We start from the raw sequence: 27072 nt of genomic DNA on the forward strand, positions 1-27072 counted from the left end.
CTGATTTGACGTCAGAGAAGCTGACCCTCTAACGGCGTCCTGGCGTCTCCAGGATGTACCCCCGCCAAGTTCTGCCAGGACAGGAACGGAAACAGCGGCCCGCCATGGCGTCCGTGGGCACAAGAGGCCGGTGTGCCACGGCCCCCATGAGCCTCTGGTGGCCACAGACACACAGTGCGGGCCCGGGTGTCAGGAACACCCCTGAGGGAGGCACGGGAAGGGCCCTGTCTGTGAGCCTGAGCCGGAGAGGACAGTGTGGAAAAAGCAGCAGCGCGAGCACCGCCCGCCAGCCTGGGGGGAGGGGCCCGTGGAGAGGAGCCCGGGTCTACTGTGAGCAGCAAGACCGAAAACTAGAAACTCCTAGGAAAAAAGAAAAGCTTTGTGACACTGCATTTGGCAATGATTTCTTGGCTGTAACCCACAAGAACAGGCAACCACAGCAAAAATATCGGGCACCTGGGGGTGGGCGTCAGTCATTGAGCCTCTGCCTTCGGCTCAGGTCGTGATCCCAGAGTCCTGGGATCGAGCCCCGCATCGGGCTCCCTGCTCTGCGGGAAGCCTGCTTCTACCCCTGCTTGTGCTTGCTCTAATAAGTAGATTAAAATCTTTTTAAAAAGTGGGCAAAAATACAGGACTACATCAAACTTAAAAACTCCCGCGAGGGGTACCTGGCTCAGCTCGTCCAGCCCGCGGTTCTTGGTCTCAGAGTCATGAGCTCAAGCCCCACCCTGGGTTTAGAGTTTTCTTGTAAAGAAAACAAAAAGGGCGCGGGGGCGGGGAGGGGGGCTCAGTCGTTAAGCATCTGCCTTCAGCTCAGTTTGGGATCCCGGGGTCCTGGGGTCGAGCCCCGCATCGGGCCCTGCTCAGTGGGCAGCCTGCTTCTCCCTCCCCCACTACTTGTGTTCCGCCTCTGTCTTTGTCAAATAAATAAAACCTTTAAAAAAAACAAAACTTTCATGCATCAAATGACACAGTCAGCAGAGTGAGGAGGAACCCTGGAGAATGGGGAAGAACGTCTGTAAATCACATCCCCGATGCCATGCCGGCGCTCAGAACACGTGCAGCCTCTGCGACCCAATGGCAGATCCACATTAAACTGGGCCAAGGACACAGACATATGCGCAGCCAACCAGTGCACCAGGAGATGCCCACCGTCACTCATCACGCGGGAACTGATGGTAAAACCAGTCCGGAGTACCAGCTGGCACCCCGCGGGACGCGAACTACAACCCAGACCTCCAGCCGGCAGGCCCTGTCATGGCCGCACCCCTTCCCCGACCCTGCCACAGCTCTCCTCCAGGTCCAGGCTCTGCTACCCGCCGCACCCGCTGCAGCCCTCACTGGGAGCCGGCTCCGCTGTCCCGCGGCCTTGCCCAGCGCTCCTCCATCGCTGTCTTGAGAAAGTGTTTGAGATGCGTGCACACGCCCCCGTGTGTGCCGGCCTCCAACACAGAGCGCGTGCCCTGCACGGATAACTTCCACCACCAGTAAAAGCGCAGACACCCCAGACGAAACGTGGGCAGAACACTGGTGTCTTCATGAGGGAGGACCCCCGAGTAGCCAGCACACACGGGCGAACGGTTCAACTGCATCGGCCACCAGAGACGCAGACTGAACGCGTCTGCGGAGCCCTTGCGCGCACGGCAGAAAGGGTGCGCATCGGAGTTGGACACCATGGGGCTCGCTGGGGCCCCACCTGCTGCTGGCGGGAGGGGGGCTGCCTGGAAAGCCAGCGGCAGAGCTCCGCAGGGGCCTCTCCTGCAGGCCAGTCCTTCCCCCCGTATGTCCCCAACAGACACGCACCCTCATGTCAAAGAACCTGAGCTCGGACAGCTCGCGTCAAGACTGCCCAGACTGGGGCACTGGGTTAAAGCCTCTGCCTTCGGCTCAGGTCCTGGGATCGAGCCCCAAATGGGGCTCTCCACTCAGGGGGGACCCTGCTTCCCCTTCTCTCTCTCTGCCTACTTGTGATCTCTGGCAATAAATAAATAAATAAATAAATAAATAAATAAATCTTAAAAAAAAAAAAAAAAAAGACTGCCCAGACTGGGAACTGAGACCAGGGGACGGGACGGACAGAACGAGGGACCAACGGCTGGCCGGCAGGAGTGAGGCAGGACTGAGGGAGGCAGCAACATGCACGACCTCCCAGGTCACCATTGGGCGGCGCTGCACGCAGGCGGCTGTGCTCCGTGCCACCCTGTGGGGTGCCGGGGTAGGGACCAGGGGCTGGGAGACGGACAGATGCTCTGCGCGTGCACGTCTGGGGGGGACTCCCGGGGCTGGGTGCTTTGGACAAGTCCTCTGTTCACATGCGTTCCAGGCGCAGGACAGGGCAGGCTCCCCCCACACCCTTGGAGCCCGCCTCACCCCTACAGGGGCCTGCCGGTAGGCGCGGGACACAGAGCAGCTGGCAGTGCACACAGTGAACCACTGCGTCGACAGCCACCGAGCTCCCGCCGAGGGGCCCAGAGGCAGGGTGAACGCACGGGCCGGCGGAGCGGGCGGCACCTGAGTGTCCCACGCATGGCCTCTCTGGGGCAGCTGGCCGCGGGACTCTCCCGGTCCTGTCCAGAGCGCCCACCCAGCGCCCACTCGCTAAAGGGCTCCCTACACCTTACCCCTGCATCTTCATTCCCTTTCCTCCCTCCTCCCCCTCAACTCCTCAGCAGTCACCTGGGCCCAGTGCTCACCTGTCTTCAACCGGAAGAGAAAACCCTCTGCTTATCAGGCGGACAGGGCAAGGGGACAGGAGCCAGGACCGCGGGAGCCCCAGCGCAGGCAGCAGGCCGCCGGCCCCGCCCCCGGCCCCACCCCCAGGCCCACCCACATCAATGGCTAGGCCCCGCCCACACCGTGGCCCCGCCCAGCAAGGCCCCGCCCCCGCACCTTCTCCAGGAGCCCGTTGCCTCGCTCCTTCAGCAGGCAGTTGATCATGACGGTGGCGGCCCGAGAACAGTTCTTGTCGGGGTCGCCCAGCCCCTCAAACATGGTCAGCAAGAGGCTGATGAGTTGCTCTGGCGGGAGGCGCTTCGCAATGATCTAGCAGGACGGTTGCGTCAGAACTGCGAGGATGGGGGCCAGCGCCCTTCCAGACAGACCCAACACCCTGGGGTCTGGGGCTGACGCAAGGGCTGCCCCACTTCCAGCTGCTCACGCCCCTCCTCCAGCCCTCCTTACCCTGTCCTGGGCACCAGGGGCAGTGGTGGCTCACATGGGAGCCTTGTCCACACTGATGCCCCACCAGGCCATGGGCACAGCCCCCAGGGCCTGCGTAGCCCCTGGAAGGTGGTCCCTGCAGCACAGCAGGCGGGTCAGAGCGCCCTCCTGGAGGCCCCTCCTGACCTCCAGCAGCTGGGATACGGGGGGGTGGGGGGGTGGGGGGGTGCAGCGGGGGTGTCTCGGTGGGCACAGTGGCTCTGGAACTCTCCAGACCAGAGTCAAGGGCAGAGGGTAATGCATCCCACCCAACAGTCCCCTCCTTGTCCTCTCAGCCCAGCAGAGCCCCGGGCTCAGTGCTCAAGTGCAGAAGCAGTGCTCATGCTGGACGAGGTCACAAAACCATACACACAGGAGCCATGGGCAGAAAGGTGGCGGGATATCCGCCCCGTCTCACCCCAGCCACCCACACCCTCCCCGGTCCGCCCGGACTCGCCCAGGCCTGCGTCTTTGCCGCTCACTGAGTAACCCCTCCCTTCTTCCTTCTGTAGGAGAGACAGCTTCCAGACCCCCGAGGGCCATTTCTGGGTACCAAAGGGAAGAGGAGCCCAGCCCTGGCCTGGGGGCTCTTGGGGGAGGCTGGGGCAGCTTTCTCTGCTCCTCAGAGCAGCTCCTGACCACGCCCCTGCCGCTGGGCCTCAGAGGGTAGGCCCCAGGGAGAGGGCAGCAGTGCCGGCCAGCGGTGGTGCCTGAGAGCGCATCTTCTGAGTGACGCCTGCTTCTGTGCCCAGTCTCCGCACCGTGCCCACTAGCCCCATGGTGCCCTGCACCAGCGCCCTGAGGAGCCCACAACACGCAAGGTCCTGACTGCTCGGAGAGCCCCTCTGCCCCAGGCAGTGCTGCCCCTCTGCTGTTCCCACTGGTAACCTGGCCGATGCTGTGGCAGGTGTGCAAGAGGACGTCAGGGTCGGGGTGCACGAGGCCGTCTTTGAGGGTGAGGAGTCGCTCGACCACATCGTCCCGGTAGTCGCGGGCGAAGCCTACAGAGGCAGGTTGGAGAGTGGAGCTGGGCAGGCACCTCCGCAGCCCCCAGGGCCCAGACTGCCCCTCGGCCTCCAGCACCCGCACCCAGCCCGGGCTCACCGTCGTAGCTCAGCTGCAGGTACAGCAGGGTGTGGACACAGCTCACGGCCTCCCGGCGGGTGGCGGGCCACAAGTCCGCGCAGCGAGGGGAGAAGAGGCCTATGAGGAGGCCGAGGTTGTGGAAGGGCACCAGGGCCTGGAGAGACAGGTGGAGGGGGTCCTGCAGAGGCACTCGGGGGACAGCAGAGAGGGGGACTGGGACCCCGAAGAAGCCACGGGTGGGCAGGTGCCCCCTGTAACACCTGGATCCAGATACAGGCAAGAGTGGCCAGTACAGCCCCTTGGTGGCTCCTCCCCACCCCCTGGAGGAGGAGGGGTCCCCGAGCGGAGGAGGGCTGGGTACGTAGGTGTGCGCAGACAGAGGGACAGTCAGGAGGGAAGGAGGGAGTGAGTCCCCACAAGACAGCAGAGGGAGGCAGCTCTGCCGATCCTGGCTGATAGGTGTGGCGTGTCCTCTCCTCGAGAAAGCAAGCTCTGTCGGGTGAGGGGCTGCGAGAGACCCCCCGCTTCATCTCGCTGGGTCCTGGCCCCAGCTTTTAGGGTCCCATCTTCACTCCTCAGATAACAGAGCCTTGCCCACTCCGCTCTAAGCAAATGGCCTTGCCTGCCCTGGGCCTGGTGACGTCCCTTACACACCTCTCGGCCTCCTGCCTCCACCTGCCCCCCACCCCGCCCTGTCCCTGCCCATGCTTTAAGGAAGCACAGGACTCTTCAAGGGCCCCTCGTCCCCGCTGCCACCTGAAGTGAGTGTCCAGCAGAGGGAGGTGGGGCGCTGGGCAGAGCGCAGGGGGCGGGGGCGGGGGGGTGGGCAGCTGCTGTTCCGCCCAGCGAGGTCACACATCTGTCGCCTCACACACAAGAGTGAACTCCAGTGGACCGGGATTACGTGAAAAGCAGGCCTTGAAGGAATCGGGAGTGGGAGAAGCCTGCCAAGGCACACACGGGAGGCAGAAGCCAGCGAGAGACACACGGCAGATCCGGCCAGTACAGAAGGAACGTTTGGGTGTGGCAGCAAACACGAGAGACACAACCACAGGAAGCATCCTCAGATGCTACCAGGACGCGGTCAGAAATAAGCAGGGGGACTGTCAGCGCGGCCCGGAGCGCTAGCACAGCAGGGGCTCGGAGGCACAGGGCGGGGAGGGCAGGACGGTCAGCCCCTCTGAAGAGCGCGAACTAAAACTCACTAGAAATGACCCAAGAATCTTACGAGCCACCTCCTAAGTACCCGCAAGTCCATGCTTCTCGGACATCCCAGCGACAAGCAGTTCGTAAAAGCGACGGCAGAGAAAGCTACTCGGACAAGAGCCAGGAGCCCTCCGACCCAGCACGCGTGCTGCACAGACACGGGCCCTGCTTCTGGGGGACCCTCAGGGAAGACCCATTATTAAAAGATGCTCTTGGGGCACCTGGGGATCTCAGTGGGTGAAGCCTCTGCCTTTGTCTCAGGTCATGATCTCGGGGTCCTGGGATCAAGCCCCGCATGCGGCTGGGGGGGGTCCCTGCTCCGCGGGGAGCCTGCTTCTCCCTCCCTCTGTCCCTCCTGCTCGTGTTCTCACCTGCTCAGTCCTCTCAAATAAATAAGCTAAACATCTTTAAAAAAAAAAAAAAAGATGCTGTCGCCCAACACGTCAGTCTGTCAGTTCCATGCGGTTCCTACCAAAATCCAGAATCACAGCAGGAATATTCTAGGACTGTAGCAAATTTATCCTAAAGTCACCTGCACTGACGACCTCGTGAGCACAACCACGAAACTCCGAAAGGCTGACCGAGAGCTCCTTCACCTCAGGCGAGCCGAAACCGCGAGACACTGAGCGCGTGTTGGAACAGGCCCCCGCCCGCCCCCTCCAGTCCCTCCACAACACCCGCCTCCCCCACGGCAGCTGTGTGTTCGAGGCCCCCCTCCTCTGCCCAAAGTGCGGCTCCCGCCTGGAGCGCTCTCGCCCTTTCAGGCCCGGCCCGGCTCCCTGCCCCTCGCACGGGGCCCAGCACGCACCATCCAGTGAATGCTGCAAGACTGAGGGGCCAGCCTGCAACTCCCGGCCCCGAAGGGTCTTCAGTTCATGGCTCCAGAAAGAGGACGGTGGGACTTGTGGAACGTGGGAGGCGCCCAGGGCAACCACCAGAGGAGGGTGAGGAAGCTGGTAGGGTGCCCCGGGACCCGAGTGCCACACCCAGCAGTCCCCACGCCAAGAGACCAAGGAACAGGGCCGGGCGCCAGGGAGCGACCGCAGGCCTGCCGGGCACTCACGCCAACATGGAGGTGGTCCAGGAAGTGCCGCAGCAGGCAGGCGCTCAGGCCCAGTGCCCGCGCCCGCTCGTGGCCCCGTGGGGACTTGATCCATGGGCTCAGGTGCTGGGGAAGAAGGAGCTTCACGTCGGTGCCAGCTCGGGGGTTCGCCTGGGAAGCAGGAGCCTGTGCGCCGCGGGCCGCTCGGCATCCCCGCCAGGCCAGCCTCCCCGGCTGCGAGGGCCCGTTGGTCAGGTCAGGGCAGGTCACCCGCTCTACCTCCCACTCTGTCCCTTTCCACGGACATGGCTACCCTAGGTGGGCCCAGAGCGAGCCAGGCCCAGAGAGGGCCAGGCTGTTCCCTGAAGCACGTCAGTCCTGCCCCTGCCACTGCCGGGAGGCGGCGAGGAGGGCGGCTGGCCAGTGCCTGCCCTCTCTGCCACCTGGAGAACCAGGCGGCCAGCGCTCCCACCCGGGGGCTCCGGGCTCGCTCCATCCCAGTGCCGTGCAGGGGTGGGCAGGGGAGTACAGGCCCCCGTCTGGGCTCAGCCCATCTGCACACCTGCCCACGAAGGAGGGGTGCTGCCCCCAGCTCAAGACCCTCCCCCGACACCACACACTTGCAGAGAGCACAGAACTCCCCAGGGCCCCCGCGGCAGGGAGAGCCGGGAGAAGCAGCCAAGGGGCAGGCTGCCGGGTGGGGTGCCCGCCCCCCGCGCCCCCCCCACGCCCCCCCCGGCAGTGCACTCCCACTGCACACCTCCACCATGATCTGCAGGCCCTGGGGGGTCATATCCCGCCGAAGGAGGCTGGTGAGCAAATCCTCAAGGGCACGCATGGTATCCAGGTACAGGGACTAGGAAGAGATGGGAGGCCAGCCACACCAGTGACCCTGCCCCGTTCGGCAGCCTGTCCCAGCCCCCCAGACGCAGGGCAGTACCTCCTGGTGGTCGCACTCCCCCTCGGGATTGGGCAGCACGGACATGACGCTGTGCAGACAGCGACGCGTCAGATCGGCCCGCATCTGCTCCTCCAGCGCCGGCTCCAAGGAGCTGAACCCGCAGTTAAGGGCCGGAGGCCTCTCCAGCCCCGCGCCCCACCCCGCATCCTGCCCTGCGGCCGCACCCCTCGTCTAGAGAGCATGGGAACAGACGGCACCCTCTGAAGCTCCCCCCAGCACCCAGAGAAAAGGATACACCAGGTAAGTGCAGGCAAGCATGGCCTTCTTCCGAATGGGTGATCTCACGGAGTCCTGGGGCTCTGCCTTGATGAACTCCTGGGGGCCAGGCCTGTGACTCAGCCCTGGGTCAAAGCACCTGCTTTCCCCTGGTTAGCGGTCGGCCTGGTGTGGGCTTCTCAGGCTGTGCTGAGTGGGGGCTGGGGTCCCTCACTGCATGTGCCTTCCCCAGGCCCACCTTCCCCGCCTGCGGCAGTACCCTCAACGCCACCCCTGGCCCCAGCTCACCATCATCTGTGCCACCAACTCCGGCTTCCGGGACAAGTGGAAGGAGCCGGCCTGGGCACTGCTGCAGATGGCCTGGCTGGCCATGCACACGCTCTGGACCAGACACAGCTTCAGAGCCGGGTCCTGGAAGGACGCTGGGCTGCAGGAGGCCGCTGACGCGCGCCCCACAGCACGGTTCTGCCCCGACGTGGGGGCCCTCGGGGCTGCACACACAATGGCTGGCGCTCACGGCGACACAGGCCGCACCACAGGCCCTCCCCTCCGCCCACAGCCACACTCGCTCCTCCTGAGGGACTCTCCGCCTGCCCTCCTCCAGCTTTCCCCAAAGCCATATGGATCGGGGGGCTGGGACGGAGCCCCTGGGCCTCCAGCTCTCTCCCTGGCCAGGGCCGACAGCGTGCTCTGGGCCCCCCGCAGGGGTCTGTCAAGGTGGGAGGGAAGCGAGCGCGCCTGAGAAGAGCCCCCGGGAGGGAGCGTGGCCCTGCCTGTCCTACCAACTCAGCCTCTGGGGATGGTCGGGAAAGGGGGTGCAGGGGTGCTGTCCTGGGGACATGAAGGGCCAGAAGAAGAAATGACCGTCAGAATACCCTAGCCCCAGCCAGCCCCAGGAGATCCAAGAAGGCCCGTTCTTCGAGGGAGAAGCCCGACTGCTCCTTCGGAGGTGTGACAGGTTAGTGCCAGCGGTCCCAGAGAGCAGGTGTGTTAGTGAGGCCAGAGAGTCTGACCGTCGCCACTGGCTTTAGAACTCACCGAGAGGTGAGCCCCGTGAGCGTCAGGGAGCAGAGCCCCAGCTGCGGGCCTGCCGTCCAGCCGCTCAGAAGGCCACCCTTCCGTCCACCCACCATCCAGGCCCAGGCCGGGGCTCTAACTCCCGGGTCCCCGTCCGGGCCGCAAGAGGAGCAGATGCTCCACGGACAGTGGGGCCGGGCTCCGGAAAGCTCTGTCCGCGGACTGGGAGCAGGGAGCCCCGGGGCCTGTCCCCCTGGCTTCCGTCCCTGAAGCTCACGGCCAGCCCCGCCCCGAGAAGAGAGAAGAGGCAGAGCCCGCACTGAGCTCCCACACACTGTACCTTGGTCTCTACCTTTATTCCCAGAACCTGAACGACGAAAGTGAAAGGGATTAACACGCGCGGCCCCCGCGGCGGCCCCCCCGCAGGCGGTGTGCCGGCCGGGCGCCCACCTTGGTGCTGAAGTAGCGGAACATGTTCGGCAGGAGGTCCGACTCCACCTTGGGCAGCACCAGCTCCCGGGGGGCCCGCGCCGCCACGTGCCCGTAGCACAGGATCGCGGCGCCCTTCAGCTTCTCCAGCTCGTTCTCGCTGCGCTCCTAAGGGCCCAGGGGAGCGGCGGGGCCTCAGCCAGAGCCCTCGGCCCCGAAGGAAGCCTCGCGCACGCTCAGATTCCCCCGCCCCTCTGGAAGAAGGGTGGGGCTGGCCAACAACGTCAGAGTCGTCGCGGAGGGGTGGATGGCGCCACCTGACCCCCCAGAGTTCCTCTGGCGGGGACAGCAGAGCAGGACAGGCAGGCGGGGCTCAGGCCGGCTGGGGACCATGTGGCAGAAGGGAAAGGCCCGCGCAGAACGGAGTGGGATGAGAGGCAACACAAGGGCCAGAGTTGGGTCCCCCGCCGCTCTCCAGTGGCTGCACTGGAGTCCTCCATCCTCGGGGCCCCGCAGATTCTAAAACTGCAACAGGCGCCCAGAGACAGGAAACCCGGCCACAAGGGCTGGTGTGGGGGTGGCTGTGCTCTGTGCCTCCTGAGTCACGCTTCCCCAGAAAGCGGCCGCCACGGACCCCCAGCGGGCAGAGGACACACAGGCAGCGGGACGGCAGCCCCGTCAGAGTCCGTGGCTAGCAGAGGGCTGCCCACCGCTTGTCGTCAGCGAAGAGCCCCCCCACAGGAGGTGTGGACCAGATGTCGCCTCCCCGCCCCACCCTCAACCTGCAGGGGACCCCGAGCCCAGGGAGCTCCGGAACGCCCAGCCCCCAGGACCTCAAATCACGGCCAAGACACAAGCCCAGGCCAGTCCCACCTGAGATGCCCTCCTAGCTGTCACCCCGACCCCTGTACCTTGAAAATGTTGAAAATGCCCGTGGATTTTCTGAACACATCCGACCTCATGAAGTCCCCCAGCTGGGCCAGGACGTCATCCAGGTGAGAGACGGCACAGATCCCAAAGCAGCAGGCGAGGCCCTGAGGAGGCACACAGGTGCGCTCACACCTGGGCGAGGACAGGGCCAGGAAGGAACACGGTGCTCACACACACATGGCCCGAGAGGCACGGCCTTGCACGCGTGAGCACACACGCACGCGCCGAGTGGGGCCGGCGGGGCCTCCCGGGAAGCACGGCCGTCACCTCGCGCTCAGCCTCCTCCTGGTGTCCCGCCGCCTCCAGCAGCTCCCGCAGCTGCTTCCTCACCACGTCCTTGCTCGAGGCAGCCCCCAGCGCGGTTCCCACGCACTTGTACAGGAAGCTCTGCAAGAGAGCCGAGGGGCACAGGTGCGCGGGAGCCCAGGGGCAGGAGGCCAACCGGATGCAGCCGGGGCTGCCGGGAGCCCAGGGCAGTGGCCGCTGTGAAGACCCCGTGAGTTCTGGGCAGCGACTTGAGGAGCGAGAGGAGGGGAAACTGGGCTCCCGCATCTCCCAGCCAGCCCGCGGGGGCTCTGTCAGGCCCACAGGCCACTGGAGACATGTTCAGGCAGAAAGGCCCCCCCAGAGTTAAGGCACAGGAACTGGGGAGCCTAAGGGCCACGCCCAGAAGCCCTTCCCCCCGCACCCCCGCACACCCCTGCTCTGCAAACCTTCTCCTGGGGCAGCCCGCTGTAGCAAGGCAGCTGTTTGCACATCTCCAGGCTCAGCTGGCAGATCCACGTGTTGTCAGACACGACAGCCAGCGTGTCCCGAAGGAACTGTGGGCAGAAGCCACGGCAGTGAGGGGCCAGGAACGCAGCCCTTTCGTGGGCTGGCTGGGGAGGGGACTGAGACCCAGGGGCGTCTCATGCAGCGACCCTGGGTGGTCCCATGCCACAGCTCCACATGGTCAGCAGATGACCTTGGAGCCTCTGCAGAGCACCCTCTGGGCAGCCAAAGGCGCACTGGCCTTGGCAGAGGGCAGGACAGAAGCCTCCCGGCAGAAGTTCGGAGCCCCTGGGACACGGTGGCCTGTCCCATCAGGTTGAGCAGTGGTGAGGGCGGCAGACAGTCCTCGCCCCGGAGACGCCCACCAGCCACCCCAACCCCAGCCCTGTGAGGTCAAGGCGGCATCACGACCCTAGAGGGGCAGCCTCCCACTAGCATCCCCTGCCCCAAGCTGTCCGGCCCGCGACAGCCCTGCACAGCAGACCCAGGCCGCACCCTCGCCCTCCCCGCTCTCACCGCAAGCAGCCTTTCTTCCCACTCCTTCTGGGACAGGGTTTCTTCGGTAAATTCTGCAAGGACCGGTCAAGCGGTCAGCCTGGCCCATCCCCGCAAGCAGGGGCGGAATTCAGAGACCCAGTCCCAGGTCCCTGCCCAGCACCTTCCAGAGAGGCCACATCCTTTGTCTGGGACAGCCGAGCAGCTCGCACAGCCCAGAGCCTCCTGGGTGACACCCAGCAGGGACACATTTCCAGCCCCGTGTCATTGAAAATCAGGGGAGGCCGCTTCTGCCAACGTAACAAACTCTGGTCCCCAAAAGCCACCCAGGACGCAAACTGGCACACACGGGATCAGAGGTGGAGGGGCCCCCGCGGCCCAGAGCCTCACCGTCCAGGTGCTCCAGCAATGGGGGGACTGTGGTTGCCCAGCGCTGCCCCAGCAGAGGGTGGATGCTACGATGCAGGGCGTTCAAGAGGCGCAGAGAGGCGGCCCCGCGGCCGTCCCCGACGTAGGGCTGGGAGGCCACTGTCTGATGGAAGTGCAGGCGGCAGCTCCAGGTGCTCCAGGGACCACCGTGCCCCACGTGAGCCCCGCAAGGCCACCCCGTGGCGGGGAGGTGAGGAGGGCTCCGGGACACAGCTCCCCCAAGCCCCACGGGGTGTGCCCGACCGGCCCCGCTGTGAGACAGCATGAGGCCAGGGACACAGGGACCGAGGGTGAGCCCACCCCTTCCCTAAGTCCCCCGGGAAGCTGTGCTGGCTCGGGGAGGGGCCGGGGCCGGCACAGCGTGCTGCGCGATGCTCACCAGCAGCCTCGTGGTGATGGCGTACGGTGAGGGGAGGGCCACTGGAAAGGAGGAGGGAGACGTGCTCAGCAGGCTGCCGCCCCCAGAGCCCAGGCCCTGACCGCCCCATGGGGTGCGGGCACTTGGGAGGCAGGCTGGGTGGCGGGAAGAGGCCGGGCTCGAGGGCTCGATGGGGGGTGAGGAGAAGGTGGTAGGGAGCAGGGCGCACCGTTGCTGTTGGACTGGATGAGGAAGGCCTCGGCTCCCACCTCCTGCCTCTTCTGGGCCAGGTGCACGAGGCTCCTGCAGAGCGGGGTCAGCGCCCCGGTGAAGCGCACGGGGGTGAGGAAGGCCAGCAGGTAGGGCCAGAGCACCTGGGGAGCAGAGCCGCGGTCTGGGTGCCGCGCCTCAGGAGTCCTGGCCGCCGGGGCAAACGCAGCCAGGGGCTCCCTCAGGCCCCGCAGGGGCTTGGGGCGGTTTGGGGAGGTGGCCCAGAGAGGAGCCCGCCCCGGAGTTCAAGAGTCCCTGGGCCACGAGGTCAGAGGGCAGCGGTCGGTCAGGTGCCCGGGGCGGGTGGCCAGCCGTCCGGGCGAGCCCAGGCGCAGGCCGCGAGGCAGGCACGCACTCACGTCGCTCATCCTGTCCACGGTGGTGCTGACCAGGTAGAGGGTACTGATGCTGACGGCCCGCACGCTGTCCGCGGTGAGGTCCTCGCTGTCGGGACCCAGCTTCTACGGCCGGGGTGGGGGGGTGACAGGGAGAGGCAGGAGCACGCATGGGATGGTCCTGCTCTGCTCTCAAAGCCTGCACTGCTGTGGGCTCTGGGCGGCAGGGACATAGCCAGCACGCAAACAGGGCAGACCCAACCCAGCCGCCACAGGAGACACCCGTCCACTGTGGGCAAGTGACAGACTGGGCACTGGCAGTGCTCAAGGAAATGGGCCCAGCTGGCTCAGTTCCAGCCTCCAGGACAACGGAGACGGACCATGAGCCTTCCCTGCGCGCCACAGACTCTGTAAGAAATCACTTTGTCCTCAGCTGTGGCCATGCTGGCGTCCGCAGACACGGGCGCGCCGAGTGGCAATGGCGGAAACCGCCACGGCCTCGCCAGAGCAGGCAGAGCTCCCGCCAGGCGGGGGCAGCTTCTCGGCCAACACTGCGTCCTCACCTGCCTCCCTAGGACGCTCCCTTGCAAAACACTGACCCTGCTGGCCACACATTCTGTCCGAGCCTCCCACTCATGCAAACACTGAACACCAGAGAGAAATGGCCAAAATGCAATGAGTGTCGGAGACCCCCCACCTCTCCCGGAGAGATCAAAGGTCAAGTAGAGAGAAGAGACACGTTTAGGCCTTGAATAGCAAGTTTTAAAAAAACGCTCTGAACACAGACAGAGCTTCGTCCCGCACAAGTACGAACAACTCTGAGAGCCTGATCATCTGTTAGGTCAACATTTTTTAAATGATTTTATTTATTTAAGGCATCTCTGCACCCAGCATGGGGCCTGAACTCACAGCCCTGAGAGTAAGAGCTGCCTGCTCCACTGACCGAGCCAGCCGGGCACCCCCTCAACAAGCTCTCTCTCTTTTTTTTTTTTTTAAGATTTTTTATTTTTATTTATTTGACAGACAGAGATCACAAGTAGGCAAAGAGGCAGGCAGAGAGAGAGGGGGATGTAGGTTTCCCACTGAGCAGAGAGCCCAACGTGGGGCTCCAGCCCAGGACTCCAAGACCACGACCTGACCCGAAGGCAGAGGCCCAACCCACTGAGCCACCCAGGCGCCCCTCTCTCTCTATATTTTTCAATAAGACGTTTTGGTTTATTTGACAGAGACAGCGAGAGAGGGAACATAAGCAGGGGGAAAGGCAGAGGGAGAAGCAGGCTTCCCGTGGAGCCGGGAGCCCGAAGTGGGCTCAATCCCAGGACTCCGGATCATGACCTGAGGCAAAGGCAGAGGCTTAACGACTAAGCCCCCCAGGTGTCCCTCTCAACAAATTCTTTTTCTTTTTTTTAAAGATTTTATTTATTTGACAGAGAGAGAGATTACAAGTAGGCAGAGTCAGGCAGAGAGAGAGGAAGGGAAGCAGGCTCCCCACTGAGCAGAGAGCCCAATGTGGGGCTGGGGCTCGTTCCCAGGACCCTGAGATCATGACCTGAGCCGAAGGCAGCGGCTTAATCCACTGAGCCACCCAGGCGCTCCCTCTCAACAAATTCTTTAAAAGCAGGAATAAACCTGGCCAGATTCACAGAAGACAACACAATAAAATTACAAATCCACGATGGCCATGAAAAAGTAATCACCTAGAAAAATTTTAATACCCTGAAAGAAATCTTTAAATGCCCCAAAACTGGGAAGTAACAGACTAAAACAGAGATCTTGATTCTCTTCAGCGTAAGCCCAAAGGCCCCGGAGCGGCTGTGAACACGCGGAGGCTGAAACGGGCTGGAGCAGGGGAGACCTGGCCACCCGAGGCCCGGGAACAGTGCCGAGCCGGCCCTTCCCAGGGCCCACAGAGCAGCTCTTGGAGCAAGGGAGCAGCGTCCTCTCGCTCTGGCTGGACTCCAGTGCTTCCGCCCAAACGCGGAGCTCCCTGCGGGGGTCACGCAGCTCTGAGCTGACTTGGGCCCGAGAGACCAGGCCGAGGGCAGGCTCAAGGCCAGGACACAGGGACAAACCACCTAGTCATGCCTGCGTTTTTGTCATCTACCTTGCTCTCCCTCAAGAAGAAACTTGGATTTGCTTAGTAACTTTTTCAACAGAAAAGCCCCAGAGAGAACCAGGTATGTGCTCTGCATCTCTCTGCGGGGCCTTGGGAGCTGAGGGAGGGGGGCCCTAGCGCAGAAAGCAGAGAGGCGCTCCGCGCACGGGCTGAGACCCCCGCCCCCGCTGGGACTGCGCAGGTTCTGACGGGCACACGGCCTCCAGAAGGCCGACAGCTTCTGAGCCCCAGAGCGGACAGGTGGGGGACACCGCCTTACCTCCGTCTCGGGGGGCAGCGCACACTGCTGCACGATGTACTCCACCATCGCCTCTCCTCCGGGCTGTTCCAGGTAGCCGTGGTGGGCCATGGCACTGATCACCTGCACCACGGCCCGTTTCACCTGCCCGGGACCGAGGGAAGTCAGGGAGGGGGCGGGGAGGGGGGAGCCCTGGAAGGGCCCAAAGAGTAGGCTGCCCAGGATGAGCGCCAAGTCTGCAGCAATCCCCCGGGGCTGGGCAGGGGGACCCCGCGACCCGGGAGTGAGCAGGCCTGCCTGACTACAGGGTCCCAGTAAGGGTCAGTAGGGTCAACCCTGTCCCTGGCTGCTGGGACGGGCCAGTCTAGTGTCCTGTTTCCCCGGGGCTCTGGGCCACACGGTGTCAGCTCGGGCTCCCGAGGGGCTGGAGACGGAGGTCGGCCACGCAGGAAGACGACCAGGTCAGCGTGACGGGAGCGGGACGAAGACCCTGGACGGGGAGGGGGGGCTTCCCTGGCCGGCAGCACTCGTGCGAGCCGCACTTCGGGCCGGGAGAGCACTCGCTGCCCGCGACTCCACGGGGAGAGGGCGGTGCGGACCCTCCCAGGCCCTGCCCGCGCGCCCCTGCCCCTGGCTGAGGGCAGTCTGCGTCCTTTCCTTGCGATGAGCCTAACCGGGAGCCTGACCGCTCTCGTGAGTTCTGGGAGCCCTTGGAGCGAATTAGTGGACCCCACGGGGTCTCGGGGACCCCTGCCTCCCTTCCCATGTGGTTAACCGTGTAAGGAGCAGGGTGTAAGGAGTCCTGGCTGACGGCTCAGCAGCACCCACACCCACGTCCTCCCTCTGATGTCCAGGTCGGGCTGAGTCAATGAGGACTTCCCGCCCGAGCCCAGCCCACCTCCTGCTGCTGCTCCCAGCCGAGCTCCGGCTGACCCCACCATCTACCTTGGGGTTGGTGTCCAGAAGAGGAAGCCTCATGGAGGACAGAATAAAGGGCTTCTTAACTTCCATCTGAGAAGCTGCAAGAAACGAACAGCCGGCTCAGTCTCCCCACCAGGACCGAGGCTGGCTGGCCCGTCCTCCCCCACGAGGCCCAGTGCCCCATCGCCAGGGTCTGGCCACAGCCTGGTCCTCAGCAGGGGGAGGGGACGGCACTTCAGCAAAGCCCGCCCTCTTCCCTTGGGGGACAAGTGACTTTTTTCCCAAATAACACTATTTTGCCCAAGAAGAAGCTGGACGGTAGATAATTTAGGGCAACAGGTACGGAAGTGTCCTAAGTCAGGCAGAAGCAGGTTTGGGGCGTCCACCAGCACCCCAGTCCCGACGGGCCTGTCAGCAGGTGCACGTGGGCACTTTTCACACATTCCCAGTTGTGCTGCTGCTGCTGCTCTGAGGACCCTCTCCCACCAGACGGCCAGCAAGGTCAGCCTTTGTCTCCTGACAGGAAAGTGGGGACTGAAGGTGGCCGTCAGGAAGTGGCCCTGAGACCAACAGGAACCAGGACAGAGACACAAGTGTCCATAGCACAGGCACCCTTCAAGGCACACGCTGGGAGGGCACTTTAGTTTTTTAAAGATTTCTTTTTTTTTTTTTTAAGATTTTATCTATTTATTGGGACGCCTGGGTGGCTCAGTTGGTTAAGCAGCTGCCTTCGGCTCAGGTCATGATCCCAGTGTCCTGGGATCGAGTCCCACATCGGGCTCCTTGCCCCGCAGGGAGCCTGCCTCTCCCTCTGACTCTGCCTGCCACTCTGCCTGAGCTCTCTCTCTCTCTTACAAATAAATAAATAAAATCTTTAAATTAAAAAAAAAAAAAGATTTTATTTATTTATTTATTTGACAGACAGAGATCATAAGCAGGCAGGGCAGCAGGCAGAGAGAGAGGGGAAGCAGGCTCCCCGCTGAGCAAAGAGCCTGGACCCTGGGATCATGACCTGAGCCGAAGGCAGAGGCCTCAACCCACTGAGCTCCCCAGGCGCCCCAAAGATTTCATTTTTAAGGCATCTCTATGCCCAATGTGGGGCTCAAACCCACAACCCCGAGATCAAGAGTGGCGTGCTCCTCTGACTAAGCCTGCCAGGCGCCCAGGGGTGCTCCCCCTGCTTCTGCTCTCTCTTAGTCTCTCTAATAAATAAAAATTTTTTTTTTAAGATTTTATCTATTTGTTTGATAGAAGACACAGAGAGAGAGGGACCACAAGCAGGAGGAGTGGGAGAGGGAGAAGCAGGCGTCCTGCTGAGCAGGGAGCCCAATACGGGGCTCAATCCCAGGACTCTGGGACCATGACCTGAGCCGAAGGCAGAGGCTTGACCCACTGAGCCACCCAGGTGCCCCAATAAGTAAAATCTTAAAAAAATAATAAAAATAAAAAGCCTGAGGCAAAATAAGATTTGAAACGACATACTGAAAAGGCACTTGACAGATCTGGGAAAAATATCACCCCCAGAACAGCCAACATAGCCAATAAAATTTCTGGATTTAAAATAAAAAAATATACATCCTTTGGGCATCGAGGCAAACAGACCGAATCACTTGTGTGGAAACTCAGACTGGCACCAGTTTTCGGTGACCAGGCCCGAAGCTTGAGGCCAGTGAGACAGGGAAGGAAGAAGAAGCAAGAGCCTCCTTCGTGTGGCCGACCTGGCGGGTGCGGCAGGGCACACCCACACGAGAAAGGCTCCTGGGTCACAGCTCAAAGGAATCTAATCACGGGCCCAACTTCTTACTCATAGTATTTTAACTCAAAATTTGAGAACTTCTAGAAAGAGTAGGGCCCCAGCTCACCCGAAGCTGGGTGTGCGTCCCACACCTGCCGTTCATGCTAACGCGAAGCCTTCCTACCCTCACCTACAAATCAGACCATGATGGGGCCTTTCTGCAGGTGCCCAGGGCGTGAACAGGGCCGCAGACACAGCCAGCACGGGGATGTGGGGGGCACAGCTGGCACCGGGGGGGGGACACAGCCAGTACGGGGGGCACTGCAGCTCCTGGGATCAGTGAGGCCTGCAGTGCGGCGAGGGGCCCTGGCCCGCAGACAGGCTGCGTCACCCACAGGCCCTTCACCCCAGCGCCACACAGTGCTGAGTGCCACGTCGGTGTCCGCACAGGGGACGAGAACAAGAGTAAGATGCAGCTATCCCTGGAAAAGACGCATTTTCAGGACTTCTGATAGATCAGCAAGCTAGAACCGAGTTTCTCACTGTAAGTCGAACTAAGTACGGGCTTTACTTTTATAAAAACCAAAACGAGGGGTGCGAGGGGAGCGCAGTCGGTCAAGCGTCTGACTCTCGGTTCCGGCTCAGGTCATGAACTTGGGGTCGCAGACTGAGCCCGAGTCAGACCCCACACTCAGTGAGGGGTGTCTCTCTCCCTCTCCCGCTGCCCCTCCCCCCCGCTTCCGTGCGCTCTCTAAAGTAAATCTTTAAAATAACCAAAACAAACCAGAGCGGGACGTGACGCGCGTCGACCACGATGGCTGAAGTGAGACTGACCAGAGCCAGCAAGGACACAGAACGCGCCCACTGCTGGCTCCGGGAGTCTCAGAAGCAGAAGCCTGGAGCCTTCCGTCTGACTGAGGGGGTCAGAGACACACCGGCAGGCTAACGGGTGTTCTGCCCAACGGCCAGCTGCGCCCTGCCCAGGGACCCACACCTGAGAGACAGGTCTCTCTGACGGGGCCCCCAGGGTAGCCAGTACAGGTGACACAGGACATGTCTGAGCCATCAGGCCAGGGGCAGGCAGGGCACGTCTGGCCCAGGGAAGGGGCGCAGGGGCCCAGTGTCCCAGCTAGCCATCAAAGGCAAACGTCTATAATGGGCATTTGCTGCCAGGCAGAAAGGTATTTTTCAAAGAGTTTGGAATTTTGGAGAATTAGGAAATAGGGAAATTTTTTTTAAGTGTCTGAGAAAGGGGGATGCCTGGGTGGCTCAGTCGGTTAAACGTCGGCCTTCGGCTCAGGTCATGATCCCAGAGTCCTGGGATGGAGCCCCACATTGGGGTTCCCTGCTCAGTGGGGAGCCTGCTTCCCCCTCTGCTCCTCCCCCTGCTTGTGCTCTTTCTCTCTGACAAATGAATAAAATCTTTAAAAAAAAAAAAAAATCAGAGGAAGGGGTGCCTGGGGGCTCAGTCAGTTGAGCGCCCAACTCTTGGTTTCAGCACAGGTCATGATCTCAGGATCATGGGATCGAGCCCTGGGTCGGCCTCTGTGCTGAGTGGGCAACCTGCCTGTCCCTCTCCCTACCCCTGCTCGCTCGCGCCCCTCCCATAAATGAGATCTTAAAGAAACCAGCAAGATGTTCCTTTCCCCTGAAAGACAGACAGCACCACACCTGCCGTGTTCAGGCCCTGCCCCACCTCACGCTCACCGGCCGAGTTGATGACGTGCCTCACGACCTGCAGCGTGCCCAGGCGGGTCCTCTCGCCGCTGGCATCGAGCTTGGGCAGCAGGAAGGCCAGTAGGCGGTCAGGTGCACAGCGAGCTGCGGGGCAAGCAACATCCAAAAAAAGGGTTTGTAATCGTCTCCGCTCCCTGCCGGGCACCGGCGTGTGCGAACCCAGAGCCCTGGAGGATGGACGCGGGGGCTGCAGCCCAGCCAGGCCTCCACGGTGAGACGCCGGAGCGACACACGGGCCCGGGGATCCACGGTGAGACTCCGGAGCGACACACGGGCCCGGGGACAGGTGGACCGAAAGCTCCTCCGCTCCAAGCCCTGAGCAAAGCTGCCTCTGGCACACGGGCGGTGCCCAGGCGCCCCGGGGAGCAGACGGCCGCGGCCACAGAGGGCTCAGGAGGGTGACGGCTTACCCAGCACGGTGAAGCAGCGCAGCACCTCCTTCTGGTTGCTCACCACCAAGGGGCTGGACGACTCCACGGGCACGCAGATCTGCTCCATGGGACAGAAGACAGACACCAGTCATGGAGGAAGGCTGCTGCCTCCCAGGGCCGCGCTGGTCGGGAGGGAAGGGCACGTGCTCCTGCACTTGCGGGGCCCCAAGAGGCCATCTGGGCCCGTGCCTTCTGCCTGCCCCACAGCGGGCATCGGAGCCTGCCAGTGTAGGTCATTCCAGCACCCTCTTGGGCCGACACAGACGCATGCACTCAGGATCCGAGGCTGCTTCAGGGACCCAAGCCTCCGCCCCTGCGGCTGGTTGCGGGGACAGCAGACACACAGCAGGCCCCCGTGCGTCAGGGGAGCTGAGGCCTGGCTCCCTCCCGCCAGGAGCCAGGAGCCAGTGTCACACCTCCTTTGGGCACTGGTCTCTAGAGTATAGAAAGCCCTGGAAACCAAAACACCTAGGGCTGATTCATTCAAAATTGTAAAAAAATTTTTAATAAAAATTGCTGCACTGGTTAAAAACTGAAGCTGCTGGTAGCTGCGTCTCTAGGGTCCACCACCCCTCGGCCCGTGACGCGGAAGCCTGCCCCCACCCCCACAGTCACCTGGGGCTGGGCTCTGCAGGGGCACCCCGCTCCCACCCCGGGCCAGGATCATGGCAAAGGATGCCCACAGGGCATCCATGCAGAAGGCCCAGCGGCAACTCTTCAGTACAGCCCAACCTTGAGGCAGGAGCAGGGCGGTACGCAACAGCACGGAGAGAAACCCCAGGACCGCGGGCTCTGCCCCGTGCTGGACCCCGCTGGCGTTCAGACAGCTAGGGGACATGGGCAAGGGGCAGGCAGTGGCCCAGCCTCCCAGGGAGCTCCTTGCTTTTCCCACTGTACAGAAAGGCATCGGGTCACGAAAGGCACCGCAGCAGGCTCTCCCTCTGGGGGAGGTCAGCGGCCAGGTCGTGAGGACGGGCAAGCAGCCCCGGGGAGAGCCGCTGAGCTGGAAGCAAGGCCGCCAGCCTGGTGGAGGCAGAGCCCCCAGCCCCGGCCAAGCCTTAACTGTCCTTACACGAGACCCTGAACCAGAACCTCGCGGCTGCGCCATGCCCGGATCTTGCACCGACAGTGGCTGTGGAGTAACCGTGGGAAGGCGCCAAGTTTCGGAACAACTAGCTCCACGGCGAGAGGTAACTAATGCCCACGCAGGCCTCTGGAGAGGAGACGGACTCTCGCTCACGGTTTCCCAAGATAAGGTCCAGGCGGATTAAACAATAAAAGTACACTGGGTGCTAGGAAGATCTGGAAAACGACTTGCAGAATTCAAAAGGTTTTTCTAACCCTAACCAAACCCACGGCACAACAGAGAAGACAGGTACACGACACGGAAACACGAGATCATTTTGGTGGCAGAGTCCATCCCTAACAGAACCACAGGACCACGGACAAAGCAGGAGCAGGAGGGACACGCAGGACGGAGGGCTGGTTGGTACGGGAACCGAAAACCCAACAGAACAGAAGACATGAACAGGCAGCTTCGAGGCAGGAGGAAATGTCGTGTCTGCTGCTGGGCCTCCGCGCCTGTCTCCCCACTCCACGCGCCCCTGCTCTGCGGGCCCGAGTGGTGCCGCGGCCCCTCTTCTCACCGGGAGGTTTTCGGAGCAGTTAACTTGTTTTCTGCGGGGTGTCCACACTCTTGGTGACCTCAGCTCTAGGGCACTGTGCACGTTCTTGCTACGGCCTGCAGTGCGTTTTGGCCGCTGTCTAGTGGGGCACCCTGTCACTAGCTGAGGAGCACAGGTGGTCCCAGGTTCTAATGTCTGCGTACTGACTCTGTTCGGACACGAGTGGATGTCTCGAGGACGGAACCGCTCGTCCCAAGACAAAGACTGAGAGCTTACGAGTGACAGGTGGGGCTCCAGGGGCAGAGATGCCGCCGTGGAAACAGGCAACACCTCCACGGCAGCAGCGGCGCGGCGAGCGGCAGGCAGTCAGGCGTCCAGTAGGTTTAGAAGGCAGTGGGCGCCACGGGGACAAACAAAGCAGGGCCAGGGACTCGAGGGGAGGCTGGGCGACGGTCCACAAAGCCTCCCACCCCGCATTTCTATTTCTCGCCGTCAAAACTGGCTCCAGGCTCCACCAACAGTGGTGCGGGGGTCCTGCTCTGATCCTAAGGGAATGTGCCTGTGTCCCACTCCCGAGGCGGTATGCTGGGACGTGGGCGCAGGAGCTCTGAGGATTCAAGAAGCTCCTCCCTGGCCTTTTATCGCGGACTTTCAGTGGTCATGCTGAACGTCCACAGAAGCTTTTTCTGTGTCGCCGGTGGCTTTCTGAGAGGGAGCGTCCGGCAGCTTCTCCGTCCCTCCGCCGAGCGAGGAGAGGGTGGGATCCATGAGCTCGAATGTGTGCCTCGAACCACAGCCTCGCGGCCCCTGCGCGGCACTGACTGGACTCCCTCAGGCAGCTCTGAATCTGCCTGGTCTTCCGACCCACGCTGACGGGACGGCAGTTAGGAGGCGGGCAGAACCCAGCCTTAGAGCCTGTGGGCCCGGTGTGTGCTGGGTTCGGGAGGCCTTGGGAGATGGTCTCCACTTGCTGGGTTAGTTGGGTTTTCTTTCTTCTGCCAAGTTTGTTTTCATTTCTTCAGGAATCTATCCATTTCACCATTTTCCAAGTTCATTACCTTTGTTCAATTTCTCTACTGCAGCCCTCCCTGCCCCTGGCTGGGCAGACCAGGTGGGGCCAGGCCTGTGTTCCAGGTGCCGTGGGAGGGGCCGCCGGGCTGCAGAGCAGGAAGGAGACCCATGGCCGCCCCCTCCTCTCTCTCGTTTTATGCCCCTTTCCTCTTTCAGAGAGTTTGTGGACAGGACTACCTACCACTCCACCCACCCGCCTCTGTTCCCGGGACCTCCACATCTCTCCTCTGACCTAGAGACAGGGCTGCACAGCTCCTGGGCCCACAGGAGCCCAGCCCTTCTATTTTTCAGGAGCCCTTCCCTCTCCATGGACAGTGGCCCACAGCCAGGGCAGATGCCCCCAGGCCATCTGAGGCCTCTCTCCCGCCTTCCCGCCCACTCCTGCCGGGGAGGAGCTTCACCCAGGTGTCACACCCGTGGCCCAGGGAACGCCACAACTTCAGTGCTGCCAGGCTGGACACCACTCTTGCCCCCTGCACGGCTCAGCAGGCATCTGCCCCCAAGGGCCGGCCACGGGCAGCACCAGGAACTGCCCCGTCCTACCAGCCCTGTCCCCAGGGTGCCCTCCTGCACCCTCCCTGTGGAGCCCCAGCCTGCGCAGCCACAGGTGCCCCCCTCCCCGCTCCCGTCCCGTGCACCCTACCTGAGCATGCAGGGCGGCCAGGAGCGAGTCCAGCTGCGGCTCCAGCGTGCGGCTGCCCACGCTCACCGCGGCCTCAAGGATCTGGCCCAGGCTCTGCTCAGACACAGAGGACAGGCGCCTTCGGTCTTCCTTCAAGCCCCCAGCCCCACCTCCTGGCCACAAAGACCCCACTCCAGGGCTCAGGTAAGGGAGACCTACGTCCAAGTCAAGAATTAAGAGAGGAGGGCAAGTCTAGGGACAGGCAGCATAGCCGAGTGAAGGACCCCTGGGCAGGGCAGGGCAGCGACAAGTGTGACCGGGCCCCACCCACCACGGCCTCCAGCAGCACCCTGAGCCACCCTTCCCAGGTGCTACACCCACCCATCCCAGCCAGCTGGGGACCAGTCCCCGGGACAGAGCTCTGCGCAGGCCATGGCGTGCAGGTGCGCACCTTGGACACGTGGAAGGTCTCCGCGTGCTTCTTGTAGAGGGCCAGGACCCCAGGCAGGAGCTTGGGCAGCTGCTCTTCCAGCTTCTCGCCAGGCAGCAGGTGGCTCATGGGGCCCAGGGCCTCCACCACAGCAAGCCGGAGCTGAGAGCGAGAGAATCATGCCACTCAGGCCCAAACCACTGACCCAAGTGGAGAAGAGGCAAAAGGCCCGCCCACCAAGAACCCAGGCCGGAAGTGAGGAGAGCCCCGCTACCACATGACTGCGGGTCCGAGAGGGGTCCAGAGGCAGAGAGGTCAGCGTGACCACACACAGCCGGGGTCTGGACAGTGGCCACGGAGGGAGGCCGTGAAGGAGACCGCCCCCCAACCCCCGGCGATGAGCCGCGTCCAGGCAGAGAGGGGTAGGAGGGCAGGAAACAAGCCGTATTCTTGTATTCTGCAGGGACCCTGCACAGGGCACCCCCACTCCCCAATGCAACCCCCATCCCGAGCCAGAGGGCAGGACACAGAAGGGACTGAAGCCTGTGTGGACAGCAGCCCAGGACCTGTCCCCCGTTGGTGGGGGAAGCAGCCAGGCTCCTGACACACTGACGAGTGCCACCTTGGCTTCGCGGCTCTGCAGCCAGTGGTTGAAGAGGATGTCGTAGGCACTGAGCATGTCGGCGGCAAAGGTGTCCTTCCTGACCGTCGGGTCTGGGGCTTGGTCCAGGTCGGCCAGGTACTCCAGAATGCTCTCGCTGAAGTGCTGCAGAGCTGTTGCAGGGGGGAGGGCGCCGGTTACCCTGACAACAGCGCCCCCAGCCACCTGCAAGGCACCCCCCCAGCACAGCGGCCACACCCACGTCCTTCCAGGAATCAAGCAGCTCTCTGCAGATACGACTGCTTAAGCTGCGATGGCGGGGTACGCTGGGCCCTAAATCGTATGGGACTGTGTCCCTAGAAGAGAATACACAGACACAGAGACACAAAGAGGAGACAGCGGGGTGGCAGCAGGGTACAGACAAGACGCTGGCGGAGGGCGGGGGACCAAGGAGCAGAGCCTCTGAGCCCCGAAGAAACCAACGCTGGCGACAGCTATGTCGTACTTCTGGCCTCCAGAACCATGACAGAATACTTTTATCTTTTTATCTTCTTTTTTAAGGGGCACCTGGGTGGCTCAGTGGGTTGATCTCAGGGTCCTGGGATCGAGCTCTGCGTCGGGCTCTCTGCTCAGCGGGGAGCCTGCTTCCCTTCCTCTCTCTCTGCCTGTCTCTCTGCCTACTTGTGATCTCTGTCCGTCAAATAAATAAATAAATAATCTTAAAAAAAAAAATAAGATTTTATTTTTAAATAATTCCTACACCCAAAGTAGGGCTCAAACTCATAACCCTGAGACCAAGAGTCACATGCTCCACAGACAGAGCCAACCGGGTGCCCCCCATTTTTCTCACCGAAGCGCCCTAATTTGGGGTACTGTGTCACAGTGGCTCCGGGAAACCCACACAGGTACCAACCAGCGCCAGATGGTCTCGTTCATAGCGCCGGGCCCACGGCAGCCGGCTGTAAGGTAAAAGGCAGAGGCCTCGTGCCCCCTCACCCCTCCCAGAGCCACAAGTGCCGCTCACTCTACCGGGGTCACAGGGCCCGGGCTGGGGTGGGGCAGGCCGGGGGCAGCGTGCCGCATCTCCCACGGTGACTGCGCTCGTGGACATCCGGGTGGGCGAGTCCAGGCAGAGACGAAGGCCTAGGAGTGGTCAGCAAGGGGCTGATACTGGGTCAAGGGAAGGCCGAGCGAGGGCCCCGTCGTGTAGCCCCGCTCCGTGTGGCCCTTCTAAGGGCTGGGTAGTGGAGCAGCCGGGCAGTGGCCAGGAGGGCCGATGACTCCCAGGCCTTGTGGGGAGGGCACCGCACCAGTCTGTGAGGCCCCCTCGGAGGTGACCCCCAGGGAGCTGCCGCCTCAGCCGGCAGATCCGCAAGCCTGTCCAGGCCAGCTCTCACACGTGGCCGACTTACACGGCCAACTTCCCATCATGGGCTCCCCAGTCCGACAAAGAATGAGCCCAACGCTTTGGTGTACACAGGGGCCATCAGTTGAGTTCCCAAGAAATAGAATTTAAAGAAATTTTAGAAGAGGGGCACCTGGCTGGCTCAGTCGTTAAGCATCTGCCTTCGGTTCAGGTCATGATCTTGGGGTCCTGGGACTGAGCCCCGAGTCCAGGCTCTGTGCTCAGCGGGGAGTCTGCATCTCCCTTTCCCACTCCCCCTGCCTGTGTGCCCTCTCTCTCTCTCTCTCTCAAGTAAATAAAACATTTAAAAAAAAAAACACTTCAGGAGAAAACCATGTCCTGGAGCCCTTCTGTGTCACCCCGGGTTCCTGGAGGGTCTGGCCCGGGCAGACGCGCCCCCGCCTGCCGCACGGCTGCTGGCCACGGGGAGCGGGGCCAGAGTCCGCTCTCGTCCTGCCCCCCAGTGCTCTCGCCTCTCTGAGCTCCATCATCAGGACGGTTGTCAGGCTGACTGGCATTTCTTAGCATTTTGTAGTGAGGTTTTTCAGGGTGACAGACCACTCTGTTCCCGGAAGCAGAAATCAACCTCCCCACTTTATGACTAGGTTTTACCTGTCACTCACTCACACTCACACACTCACACACACTCACACACACACACACACACAGGAAGGTCAAACAGCCGTTCTCCTATGCCCTCCCCAACCTCCACTTCCTTTCCTCCAGAAGCAAGCAATGGGGCGGACCTCTCATGCGAGACTGCAGCTTTCCACACCACCTCCCCCAGGGGAGGGCAGCCAGCCTGAGCCACGCCAGCCCGCACCTCCTGCATCTCCTGCCCGTGTCCGGGGCCTCCCCTGGCCATGGACGGGGCCCTGCACATGGCCTCTGGGCAGTGTGCAAGTCCATGGTGCACAGCCCCCTCCTGTGAGTGGGGGAGGGGCTGCCCCACAAAGCGTCTCGGTGCGGGTGTCGGAGGGCCCTGCTGCCTGGTACTCCCGCCCCGGGCCAGGCCTGGGCAGCCCCCGTGCCCAATTGCCCCGTGCGCTCTTCCGACAGGGTCTGCTTGACCATGACGTCATGCCAGTCCTCCCTTCTCTACTTCCGTATGTTTGCATTTTTGCTGTTTTCTGGGGATTTCCTCCGCCTCCTCTTCCATCTCTGGTTGCCCCTGTCACTGTGTCTGTCACCCCAAAAAGCGCAGCTGTGCTCTCTGGCAGCAGCTGCCTCACGGCAACACACTCTGCCCCCCTCTCCCGCCTCCCCGAGGGGTTAGTGGCACCTTTCCTTTCCCCCAGGCTTTCCCCTCCCTTCTCGTGTCCCCGCAGGCGCTAATCTGGCTGTCGGGCGGGGACGGCCGGGCCCCTCGCACACGCGGCCTCTGGGGAACACCAGCT

General features: G+C 62.6%; 1 protein-coding gene across 4 annotated transcripts in view; it reads right to left on the reverse strand.

Moving 5' to 3' along the window:
- Nucleotides 1-27072, reverse strand: part of MROH1 (maestro heat like repeat family member 1) — a 60747-nt gene that overhangs the window by 11081 nt on the left and 22594 nt on the right. For 2 of the 4 annotated variants that reach the window (XM_082720440.1, XM_082720442.1), the window contains exons 7-31: nt 24292-24443; nt 23691-23831; nt 23261-23353; nt 19901-19979; nt 19461-19574; nt 16043-16116; nt 15119-15241; nt 12768-12869; nt 12368-12512; nt 12160-12200; nt 11742-11883; nt 11373-11425; nt 10799-10906; nt 10353-10472; nt 10067-10189; nt 9177-9323; nt 9067-9093; nt 7998-8120; nt 7729-7808; nt 7473-7584; nt 7293-7388; nt 6554-6658; nt 4303-4438; nt 4087-4199; nt 2890-3042 (exon numbers count right to left, since the gene is read on the reverse strand). In XM_082720440.1, the coding sequence (XP_082576566.1) occupies nt 2890-3042; nt 4087-4199; nt 4303-4438; nt 6554-6658; nt 7293-7388; nt 7473-7584; nt 7729-7808; nt 7998-8120; nt 9067-9093; nt 9177-9323; nt 10067-10189; nt 10353-10472; nt 10799-10906; nt 11373-11425; nt 11742-11883; nt 12160-12200; nt 12368-12512; nt 12768-12869; nt 15119-15241; nt 16043-16116; nt 19461-19574; nt 19901-19979; nt 23261-23353; nt 23691-23831; nt 24292-24443 (2702 nt within the window). The remainder of the gene's footprint in view (nt 1-2889; nt 3043-4086; nt 4200-4302; nt 4439-6553; nt 6659-7292; nt 7389-7472; nt 7585-7728; nt 7809-7997; nt 8121-9066; nt 9094-9176; nt 9324-10066; nt 10190-10352; nt 10473-10798; nt 10907-11372; nt 11426-11741; nt 11884-12159; nt 12201-12367; nt 12513-12767; nt 12870-15118; nt 15242-16042; nt 16117-19460; nt 19575-19900; nt 19980-23260; nt 23354-23690; nt 23832-24291; nt 24444-27072) is intronic. The other 2 variants (XM_082720441.1, XM_082720443.1) reach the window with 1 other exon arrangement.

The sequence above is a fragment of the Mustela nivalis genome (assembly GCF_964662115.1).
Source record: "Mustela nivalis genome assembly, chromosome: 2".
NCBI lineage: Eukaryota > Metazoa > Chordata > Mammalia > Carnivora > Mustelidae > Mustela > Mustela nivalis.